General features: G+C 42.1%; 1 protein-coding gene across 1 annotated transcript; it reads right to left on the reverse strand.

Annotated features, from left to right (window-relative positions):
• Positions 1–5,251: 5,251 nt before the first annotated feature.
• Positions 5,252–10,785, reverse strand: crip1 (cysteine-rich protein 1). Its single transcript, XM_053433760.1, has 5 exons — positions 10,625–10,785; positions 7,188–7,282; positions 6,593–6,650; positions 5,646–5,690; positions 5,252–5,471 (listed from the first exon to the last, which is right to left on the reverse strand). The coding sequence occupies exons 1-4, from the start codon at positions 10,662–10,664 to the stop codon at positions 5,653–5,655; spliced, it is 231 nt and encodes a 76-aa protein (XP_053289735.1). The 5' UTR covers positions 10,665–10,785; the 3' UTR covers positions 5,252–5,471; positions 5,646–5,652.
• Positions 10,786–11,083: the final 298 nt, after the last annotated feature.

Here is an 11,083-nt window from a genome sequence, read left to right on the forward strand (position 1 = left end):
CCGAGTCTGAGCCGCACTTCCGGTCGGCACTCTTCTTCTGGGGTTTACAGGCGCTCGGCAAACAGGCTTACAGGTGCAGTGTCGCCATCGCCTGGACCGGAGTGTGCAGCAGGAGATTGGCAGTCAACTAAACTAAACTTTTTAGGCCCGTTTCATGGTGTAAGATTTATGTGAAAGGGATCTATTGGCAGACATGGAATATACAATATACAATAATCCTACTTATGTTTTACTCTAAATTGTACAAATTGGTGTTTTCTTCACTCTAGAATGGGCCCTTTATATTTATATACTTTATATTTACAGGAACGGGTCCTTACTACACTGAACCTTTAAGAAGCTCATTCAGAGATTAACTTGAAATATTAAAAATTTAATTTGAACTTTCAAATTCTTCAGAATCAGGTTTAGCAACAAGGTGACATTCCTTAGTGCATAAACACAGTGTGGGGATCAGTATGAGAACTTACTTTTAATAAGGGGAAGAAGGACAAGTGTAAATGATCCCCACTAAATGCAAACAGTTAAAGCAGCGTGTCTGTAAAAATAAGAATTATTATATTGTTTATCCATTATTAATCATAAACGTTCGATAACAGCAGGTGGTGCTATTGCCCCAAAAATATCTGAGATATGAAGAACAGCAAAAAACGCAGGGTATAAATGGAAAGTGTTAAAGGTAATAAAGTTACATTATTATATAAACTTCATTTTTGGATTGCATCACGTAGGGAACTACAAAAACAGGAACTCCTCCCTTGTTCCCTGGTTGAGACCCTTTTAATATGACCCCATCAGGTGCATATGCTGGGGGAATTAACCATTATTTTTAATCCCGGCCTGTACAGCTGCCATATAAAACTATGCTATGCTATGCTTCATGGTTAGAATTCGATGCTGAAGATGAAATGATGAACGCCAAACTCATCTCCCGCCTGCACCAAGGCGATCTGGCAAAAAGCAAAGGAGAGCAGCAGGAGGATCTGATGTGTCCTGTTCCAACCCGGGGGAGGAGGAGGAGGAGGAGGAGGAGGAAGACAAGAAGGAGGGATGGGAGTCGATGGAAAGGGAGGAAGAGGAATCCTGGGAGCAATAACACAACTTTATCTGGCTCCCTTACAGCTGGAGAAGATTAGACACCAGTGAGGAAACACTGAACCACACAACTGAACGAAAGGTCATTGGCATCCACCTGAATCCCTCCGGTGTAATAATAACTTCTCTATATGCGCTGAGTATCTGACACATGGGCACAGAGAGACCACAGGTTATTTATCACGTCCCTCACAATCAGTGACAGTATGTCCAGTGCATGTCAACGTGGAGCTGGTGAGTGTGGCCTTGATGTGTCTTGTCATCAGAGCTGAGTCCAACAGGAGCCTGAGGCCAAAGCCTGATGGAGCCTGAACTGCTGTAGGAAGTGTGTGAGACATATGGCAGCTGAATCCAATCTTTACCGTTACATGATTGAACGTTTACTCTCCAGAATAAAACGATACCTCTGACAGTTTCAGTTAAACCAACGTGGCGCTGACGATTTCCGTTCAGCGCTTGAAAAAGTCGAGCTCATTCCTCCAAAGGCCCGACAGTCCCCTTAAATCCAAACCCACTTTATGACTAAGGCCCCTTCACGCTACCTCAGCTGCACATTGGTGATATTTAGAGTTTTCTACAGCGGCTGATAAAAATCCTACCTTCCCTTTGAAACCAAGTCTAAATCCACTGGATATGGATTTTATGTGGATTTTGTCTTTTCTGTAATTCCTCACTCTCATTCAAGCAATTGTGCATTTTGAATTAACTCTTCAACAACCTTGAACTACCGTCTTCAAATCAAAGAAATCCCTCAAACTGAGAAAAGAGTGAGTGGAAATCTTGTTTGATGTTTCTAATAATAATTTATAACATTAAAATGTATTTTGACCATAAAGGAGCGTTTCTTTTACTAAAGTGAAAATCTCCCTCTCACACTCGGAGGTCACAGCAGAGTGGAAACTGTGAGTGGACCGGACGGGGGATTATTTTCTCAAACACACTTCATAATTCTTAAGTGGTCGACTTTGAAACGTCCAGTCTGGGAGGAAAAGACAGATGTTCAGACTAATAAAAGCAGAGGCGAGTGTGTGTGTGTGTGTATGTGTGTGTGTGTGTGTGTGTGTGTGTGTGTGTGTGTGTGTGTGTGTGTGTGTGTGTGTTCAGATTTAAACTAGCAGGCCTGACTTTTATGAATTTCATGGCTTCACACATCTGAAAGAGTTTAACAGTCGCTGTTAAACTCCTGTAATCTCCAGTTGTTGTTGTGTTCTAACAGTATTTGTCTCTTTTATTGAAAGAAACATGAGCAACATCCTGTCTTAAAAACAAAATACCTTAATCTGTATCTGTGTATGAATCCTCGACCATAGACTGACACTTCCTCCCCCTCTCATGAAAATATGCTTTGATATCCCGGACAGCTTACGCATATGGAGCCAAACTCCAGATTTCATGTTCCCCAGAGGATGCATCACAAAGACTGATGATGCTTTGTTCATGCTTCCAGAGCAGTGATCACATCAAGAGGAGAATCAAACACCTGCCAAACTACTGACATAATGATTCTTGTCAGCTTCAGATGTGTGTTTAACGGTAATGAACATAGTAAATAACAAATCTGTCATTATTACTGACATCTGTACAGCTGTAAATATGTTTACTTTAGTGACTTTATTGGCATTGGGAGTATTTGAGTTGTGCAGCAGTGTGTGTTTGTGTGTGTGTGTGTGTGTGTGTGTGTTGCTCGCTTGTGCTTCATGCTTCATGTTTAAACATCTGTGTTTTTATAACCTTTGAGTTTTTATAGCTTCTGTCCTCTTGGCTTTTAGTTGTATTTTTAAATGTCACTTCTGTCTCGAGTAGATCACGTGACTTTGTTTTTCGTTTTTGTTTCAAAATATAAAAAAAAAACTTTAAAACAGTTTTTTTTCCTCCAGATTTTCTCAGTTTTCGCTAATGAAACGAGTTTTACAGATTTTTCCTTTTTAATCAGCAAATTTATTTATACAATAATACCCTGAGTCAACAGCCCATTAATCACAGGTGTCTTTTTTCATTCGGCCACTAGGGGCCACCAAAGTCAGAAAGTTTAAAACACTTAGCTTTGAAGGAAGCTCAAAATGTGGTTTGTTTATTTATAGGAAGGGGCTTCTTTCAATTAAAACGGCAAATTATTTACTCTTTACTATCTCACACACAACAAAAATAAATTGCAGATTTTACCACCTCTTCCATAAATGCTGTGTTGTTTTACTCTGCCTCTTATAATGTCATCTGGAGTATTTACAACCCTGAGTGAATTTATTCATGTCTTCATCTGACCTTATTTAATCCTGCCCCCCCAGCTCTGCATGTCTACGCCTGAGTTGTAAAAGCCAGGAGACATTTCCACACTGATTTTCCAAACCTTCATTTAATGTTTATGGGTCTAATGTTTACAGCTTCATGACTGCGAGCGTCTGATTCACGCTGACGCAACACGTCTTCGTTGGTAAATGACTCGGGCTGCTCTCTCCTCCTGTTTGCACTTCACTTTAACTGCAGAGCTAAGTCAACATGAGTGCTTCATAAACGTGCCTTCTGCCGCCATGATGCTTTCATTACCAAGGTGTGAGGAGAGCTAGCCTCTTTAGTACACCGGGCCTCAGTGTCATGAATCAAAAATCTGCCCTGGGACCAGAAACATGTTCAGTGTCGTCTTCTTCCTGTTTTGTCCGATGTTTGTGGAGATGAATCTGAAAATTACAGCCACATTACAAGAAGCAGAACGTCTTATCGGGTCGAGCATCAGACCGTGAACTGGTCTCATGCTGCGGGTTTCATGCAAACATCTGGATGTGTCACCATGACTGCAAACTACTCACTGTTTCCTGTGACAAACGGGTCTGAGGGAGATTTTGAACATAAAGATGAGGATGTGATTATCAACCGGTTTCAAGAATAAGCTGCAGAATGCATCGCAGCCAAACCTCCTCTGCACGTTCCCGTCGGTTTCCTGTGGCCTCGAGATTCTCCTGCGACAGGGAGCGTCTTTGTTGCAGAGAAGAAAGCTGACAGGCAGGCGGACTGGGGGGGCTCCACGCTCCCCCACTGTTGGGGCCTGTTTGTGTCTGTAGCCATGGTCCCCGTCAGACCGCCATGGCAGAGGCCTGGTGGAGGCGGCGGCGGCGGCTCCTCCACTGGCATCTGAGATCCAGAGAGATCCAGAGAGGAAGCATCTGGTGGATCTGCACAGGCTCAGCTGCAGGCCTCAGCTGCTGATACCCACAATGCACCAGGTTCTAAATCCTCTGAACCTGTGCAGTGCTAGAACTTATTATCTGATCAGCACACGCATCACAGCAAACAGCGGATTCTCCAAAACAGTCTCATCACAAGGTTTCAGCAGTGTCACTGAATCCTCTGCAGCAGATCAGGAGTTTGTTGGATTATTTTTTATTCCCAAAACTGAATCTTCTGAATGTGCTCAGCATAGTTTACGTTAGGGCCTGAGTGTATTTATTTCATTTGTTTGTTATTTGTTTTGTTTTAGTGTATTATGAGTTATTTTATGACATTTAAATATTTTTGTACTTGTGATTGATTTCCTGGTTTAATCTGATCTTCACATATAAGGTATATAAAATGGAAATGTGATCTTCTATATATACGATGAACTGACAACTGAAACTAGCAGCTGAGGAAGATCTTGCAATAAAGAGGAAAAGTACAAATAACTGCTTATGATCTTTTGACTGTTATTATCCTCAGAGTTAGTTAAGTTTCACATTTCCTAAAATCTTCTCAAAACTTATTATATCACTGCAATAAATATAAACATGATGTGAGAATAAAGTTTTCTCTGGAGCTTGAAATGTTCCTTTTGGATATAAATTAGTTTATCGTCATTAATAAGATCATTCAAACGCTATTGTTGTTGTTGTGTTTGTCATAATCTTGCGACAATGATTTTAAACTAATTTATTAAAGTATAAAAGGAGAAGTTACCAGGTAGAATAGGGCTCAAGGATTCAAGAGTCTATTGTGGCAGAGAAAATGCTAAACATTTGCATGTGTCATAGTTTTAAATGGATTAGGGAACATAGATTAAATTACACACGGCAAAACACACAAGTGCTGAATGGACTTGTGTGTTCAACTAGAGGACATTCTCATATTGTGTTTTCATAGAAAGAATCCAAAAAAGACTAATAGACAAAAGAAAAGAAAAATAAGACAAGTTTTATAAAAGTTTAATCAAAATGTCCACATTTCGAACAGGAAGAGACTCGAGGACGACTTCTTCATGACTGTGTTACGAATGAAAACACAGACACTCCAAATGTTTCCTCTAAATCAGTGCACGGCTTGTTTGCTGGTTCTTTACTGGGAGTCGACATCAAGCTGGCGTCTTCCATCGAGTTCCCAAGCAACAATATTCACTGTGAGGTCTGAACCTGAGGATGAAGCACAAGAGAAAAACACGTCACACGGTGCAAAGTACAAGAAGAGATTTGCTTATGCTCACAACGTCTGTGTCTTCACAAATGTCATGAAAAACCACGACAGGAACAGATGTAAGCAAATGAGCTGAGGGACGAGTGAGTGAAGTGAGTGAGTGTGGATTCTACCTGTCGGTTAATATTTGTAGCTCTCGGCTCCACCGCGGCCAAAACCTGAGAGAGGAGAGAGAGCAGAAGAAGAATTAAAGGATTAAAGAGGAGATAAAAACAGCAGGAAATACACTCAAGGTCGAAAACTGGACAAAAAGTTCCAGGGGATAAACCCTGACGGCTGTTTACAGGTTTACAATGTGTGTGTGTGTGTGTCTGTGTGTCTGTGTGTGTGTGTGTGTGTGTGTGTGTGTGATGCTATCAGGTGACAGTGCGTGCTTTGCCTGAACCATTAACAGCCTCAGCACTATCACATACACAACATTATCCTCACACCTGGGAACAAAGGGGATCGAGCCCGAGTCACACTGTTCGTCTTCCTCAGTGGTGGGATGTCACCACGTACTTTTACTTGTACTTCATATATCGGCAAATATCTTCAGATTTTTATACTCAACTACATTTTTTACAATGCAATGAGGATTGAACTGATCCATTGATACAAGAAACATCTTAAAATTGGGAATAGGCCAAAGTCCTTTTACCTTTAGTACTTGAAGTGTTCTGGATGTGAACCTCTGACCTTTTGGATCTTTTCAAAGATTTTCTATTCTTTGGACTATTTTTATGTTGTGGGCGTTGACCTTGTTTGAATTTCTTGAAGTCACTATGTAATGATTAGTCGGTGATTTGGGATACAGCCTCGTTAACACACTTCTTTTCATTGTGTCTCAGTTTTCATTCGTGTATTTCACTCATGCTTCTTAGCCAGAGACTTTCAGCCTGTTTTATTTAAATGTTACTGACAATAACTATATTTACAAGCAAGTACTCACTCAAGTTGAAAAGTTCATGTGCTACTTTCACTTTTACTCGAGAAAATTTGTTTATTTAAATGTTTGAGCACTTCCTCGTTCTGTGGTTTTTATTCCTGGTGTTGAACAGATGAAGGGAGCAGTACTCACCTCCAGGTCCAAACAGGTTGCTGTAGCAGGGTGCGTGACAGTAAGGCTTTCCATCACGCTGCAACAGAAGAATTCACAGAGATGATAAAAACATTTAGAAAAAGGAAGTGGTCTGATAACCTCAAAGATTTATTGGTCGTAAAACATCTTCCTGTACAAGAAAACCACTGCAACTTGTATTGTCGTTGAGTATCTGCACAGGTTCTTACATGGCAACTCAAAATATATCAACTAAATCCACTTTTAATGACACATATTTATGAAATGAACACACACGGCTGTTAAATCAAGATATCTGCATTATTCCCTGAAAAGTGTATAACAATGTTAACTCTGCATCCGCCCTTAAATCCTTATTTGTGATTTATAGCCACTAATTCCATATTAGTAACAAACCGTTACAGATTAAATATGAGCCATATATTAAAAGCCACGTTTGGGTTGCCAGGTTGTGGAGAGTCCTCCTCCAGCTTGACACTTTAGTATATAATATTATATTCTATTGCGTCATATTATTATTATTTTGACTCTTGACCCTTTAGTAAGGACGTAACAGACTTGTAGGTGTTTGTGTTTGTGTCTCCAGATCCCTCACCTCTGCGTGTGAGCCCGATACCAGAGTCTTGGAGCACTTAGCACACTTCAGACAGGGCCGGTGCCAGTCCTTCCCCATTGAGGACACCTTCTCAGCTGCCAGACACACAAGGGAGAGAAAGAATTCAGACGTTAACAATCGGTTCAACACAAGAGTCTCAGCTCCTGGTGCAGTGCATCCTGGTCCAATATCAGCTTTACACCAACCAGATGGACAGTTTTACAGATATACGTTGGAGGACGTTGTGTGGATGTGGTGCGTGGACTCAGTGTCTCCTGAAGAATCTGCCTCATAAACTCTGATAAAGACTCTTTTTATCTGCAGAGTTCATCACAAACACCCACCAGGAGGACTGTAAAAGAGGGGAGGGGGGGGGGGCACAGAGAAGGTTTAGGATGACTTTTGAGAAGAGGGAACACTGCGAGCAAAGACAGGAAACGAAGCTGCTGAGGTCAGAGGGCGGAGCCTCTGAGAAGCAAGCGGAGGAAATGCTGCAAATAAAAAGAAGTGGTGTAATTAACGAGCACCACACGGGATGGACGTCTGCAGATTGTGAGGGAGGACAGAGAATGTAAATACCACTGGGACCATCGGGCTCCACCAGCCTAAACACATTCCCACAACATTAGGAGCTGACATGATGTTTCCTGCCTAAAAATAGCCTGATGGGGGCATGAGATTACACAACAGGGACAGCGCTGCCGGGCGGGGTCAGCCCCTGAGGCCAGCTCTGCAAAAACATTTCAGAAAAATGCGGTCGGATATGGAAACGTCCAGTCCGACCCGAAATAATGACTGTACTTAACTTGAGTAAAACAAACCAGTGGACTGAACAAACACTGCGGCCCGGCCCGACCGAGCAGCGATGGAGTCTCACAGAGAGGCCGTCCCCGATCGGCTCGATGGCGACGCCCGTGTTTTTCTCTTGACTGTACGTGGATCTGATAGAGCTGGATTTTGTTTGTTTAACCTGATAACGTGACGAGAGAATGAGGTGTGAGAGACGGACAATTAATCCAACCTGACAGGAGCGTTCTGGAGTCAGTCCAGTGAACACAAACACACACATCTGAATGGACAAAACTGACATTCACCTCATTCCATCTCCAGAACCGACTCAGAGAGCTTACACAACACTTTGTCTGGCTAGAAAATAAAGGTTGACTGATATATTGGTGGAAAGATCATATCGCCTGATAAAAACCAGTGCAGTGGCTGATTTGAACCTTCCTGTCTGGAATGGGCTGTTTGTTTGGCCTGTGGTGATGCTGGTTTTAGCTTTGTTTCCAAAACTGTTAAAGTGACCTGCAGGATCTGCTCTCGGGTCAGTTCAACCAGCCGACAATTAACTAAGAGGAACTGGGTGACAGGTTTTATTCCCTCGGCACAGAACCAGTTTGGTTTCCTACCTCTGCCTCACGAGCTAACTGGCTTTCATTCGTTTAAGGTTAATGATGTTGAGGTTTTAAAACAACAGAGACATGTTAGGTTCTTTGCCTCCGTGATCTCACGATCGGAAAAAAAAGTAATTAGTTTTCCAGTAAGAGAGAAGCATTCTCTGGTTTTGGACCTGGACCAGGTTCCTGCTGGAAGAAGCAGCAGTAGCCTGATTGTTTCCATCTGAAGGCGGATTAACATTTAGACGGATGAGTTGTAAACGAGGAGGAGGAGGAGGAGGAGGAGGAGGAGGACGAGGAGGAGGAGGAGGAGGAGGAGGAGGAGGAGTGGAGTGAAGCAGTGAGGTGTTATTATCACAGACTGAAGCTGCTTTACGACATGCATGGAGGTCCTGGAACGGGTTGTGTATGTGAGGATGCAAATGTACGAGTAAGTTGCTCCGGACATTTTCCCAGATCTCTTCCTCCCAGTCCACCAGTAACATGTCTGAATGGGCTCAGGTGAGAACACAGCAGCAACATTTCCAGAACATTCCCAGCGTGCACATCCAGAAGTGTTCCTGTTCGTCGGACCCAGAAAATCTCCTGCTGCGATTGTGAAAGCCAAACTCTTGAAAATGTCCAGAACCCACTTTCCTGGACAAGAGAAAATCTTTCTTTCAGATGCCTTTGGCCTCAGCCAGACTTTTGCATTTTTCTCTTCTCCTGTATGGAAAAAGAGAGATTGGCTTGTATGTTCAGGCCAAAACAAATCGGTTTGCTTGTCTTGGCCTGGAGAGGAAAGTTCATCCATAGTAAGGGGGGGGGGGGGGGGGGGGGGGGGGGGATGGAAGCAACGGCTCATCAGTCTCACAGTAAACTCGTCTGACTGACACTCCAAAGACCTGGCTCTGTGTTGTGTTGTTGGCCTCGGCCTCTGTGCGTCTCTCTGGAGGAGACTCCCTCTGTCGCAGCTCTACACTGAACCGGAGACAATCTTGAAAATGGATTAAGACGAGAGTAAGATGGAGCCATCCCTCTCCTCCCAGAGCGGAGTAATTCATCCGCTCTTTGAACGTGGTCCTCGTGAGACGGAGGGAACCTGCCTCCTCCGCTCCATCCAGTCATTATTCATGCAGCTAATCGGTCATCGAGAAGGAGAATTCAGTTCCTGCAGCGAGCGAAGCAACTTCTGAGAGAAACTCTGCACAGGGCAGTGAACTTTACAGGCTACTAGCAGGAAATGTGAAGAGCTCGGATGCTGAAGAGGTGAAATATTGAACTTTACATTTAATGTGTACTAAATACTTTTCAGAGTAGTAGCATCACCTCTAAATATTGCATTATAAGAGTACAGTTCTGCTGTTAATCTATAATAACATGTGGAAGAAACGTTAAGATAATTTACTACAATAAACAACGAAGTACCACAATGTAAATATATACAAATACAAATTCAAATTATTCAAATTTGAGTTTAGTCAAAGTAAAGAACTAGAATCAGCATCATAACTATTATAATTATAGTACAATCCTGCGGTACTTGTACTGAAGTATTTACATGTTCTGCTTCATTCTACCTGTGTCCACTAATGTATTACTACACTACATCCACTTTTATGCACAGTTGTATATCAATATACTGAAAATGAAGTATAATGAACATACAGTGAGTAAAGTTCACACAGTAAATCAGTTCAAATTGATTCCACCTCAACCAGCTGCAGCATTAAAGTATCTGTGCATCAATAATAAATGAAGGTAGCTTATTATTCAGTATGTTTGTGTATTAAAAATGTGTGTGCAGTAGTGTTATAGAGCGGATGGAGAAAAGTATCTGCAACTTTCAACTCTGCAAAACTTAAATAAAAGATATACAAATATAAAACTTGAATTACTTAGTTCTTAAAATACATACTTGTACTAGATATTTATATATATGTGCTTGTAGTCATGTGCTTTTCTTATTGTCACTATGTTGAAATCCAGCTTCCTGTTTCCTCATTTGCACAGAAAAAGACGCTTGTTCTCATAAAAAGTATAAAACAACGTCATCCTTACCGAAGTAAACTTCCTTCTGGCAGTTTGGGCACTTTGGCATCTTGTCAGCTGCGGATCTGCTGCAGACAAAGTGAAGAAGTGTGTCCTGTGGAGAAGTGACCTGTTGGCTGTGACGCACCAGCTCTGAGCTGCAGATGCGCTCACTCCGCCTCTTATAGCGCGAAACAGCTCCACCGCGAACAGAGGGGAGAGGCTTCTGTGTGTGTGTGTGTGTGTGTGTGTGTGTGTGTGTGTGTGTGTGTGTGTGTGTGTGTGTGTGTGTGTGTGTGTGTGTGTGCGTGTGTTGCACAAAACATCATGCCCCACTTAAACTAAAGAATGAGACCACTACACTTTATTCGCCCCTTTCTGTGGCATTTATATGACCACAAATGGATAAATATGTTTTTAATTTATACCTTAAACTGTGTGTATATAGATTTGAATCATTAAAGTGTGGGGTCAAGAGAAGTGATGAAC

Source organism: Pleuronectes platessa, chromosome 11 (genome assembly GCF_947347685.1).
Source record: "Pleuronectes platessa chromosome 11, fPlePla1.1, whole genome shotgun sequence".
NCBI lineage: Eukaryota > Metazoa > Chordata > Actinopteri > Pleuronectiformes > Pleuronectidae > Pleuronectes > Pleuronectes platessa.

Bases quoted from the DNA above. Each gene is read 5' to 3' on its own strand.
- crip1 (XM_053433760.1), bottom strand. From the start codon at position 10,664: ATGCCAAAGTGCCCAAACTGCCAGAAGGAAGTTTACTTCG. The intron at 7,283-10,624 runs GTAAGGATGACG...TGTGTCTGGCAG, and splicing joins CCAGAAGGAAGTTTACTTCG to CTGAGAAGGTGTCCTCAATG. The intron at 5,691-6,592 runs GTGAGTACTGCT...CTCCTCTCTCAG, and splicing joins CAACCTGTTTGGACCTGGAG to GTTTTGGCCGCGGTGGAGCC.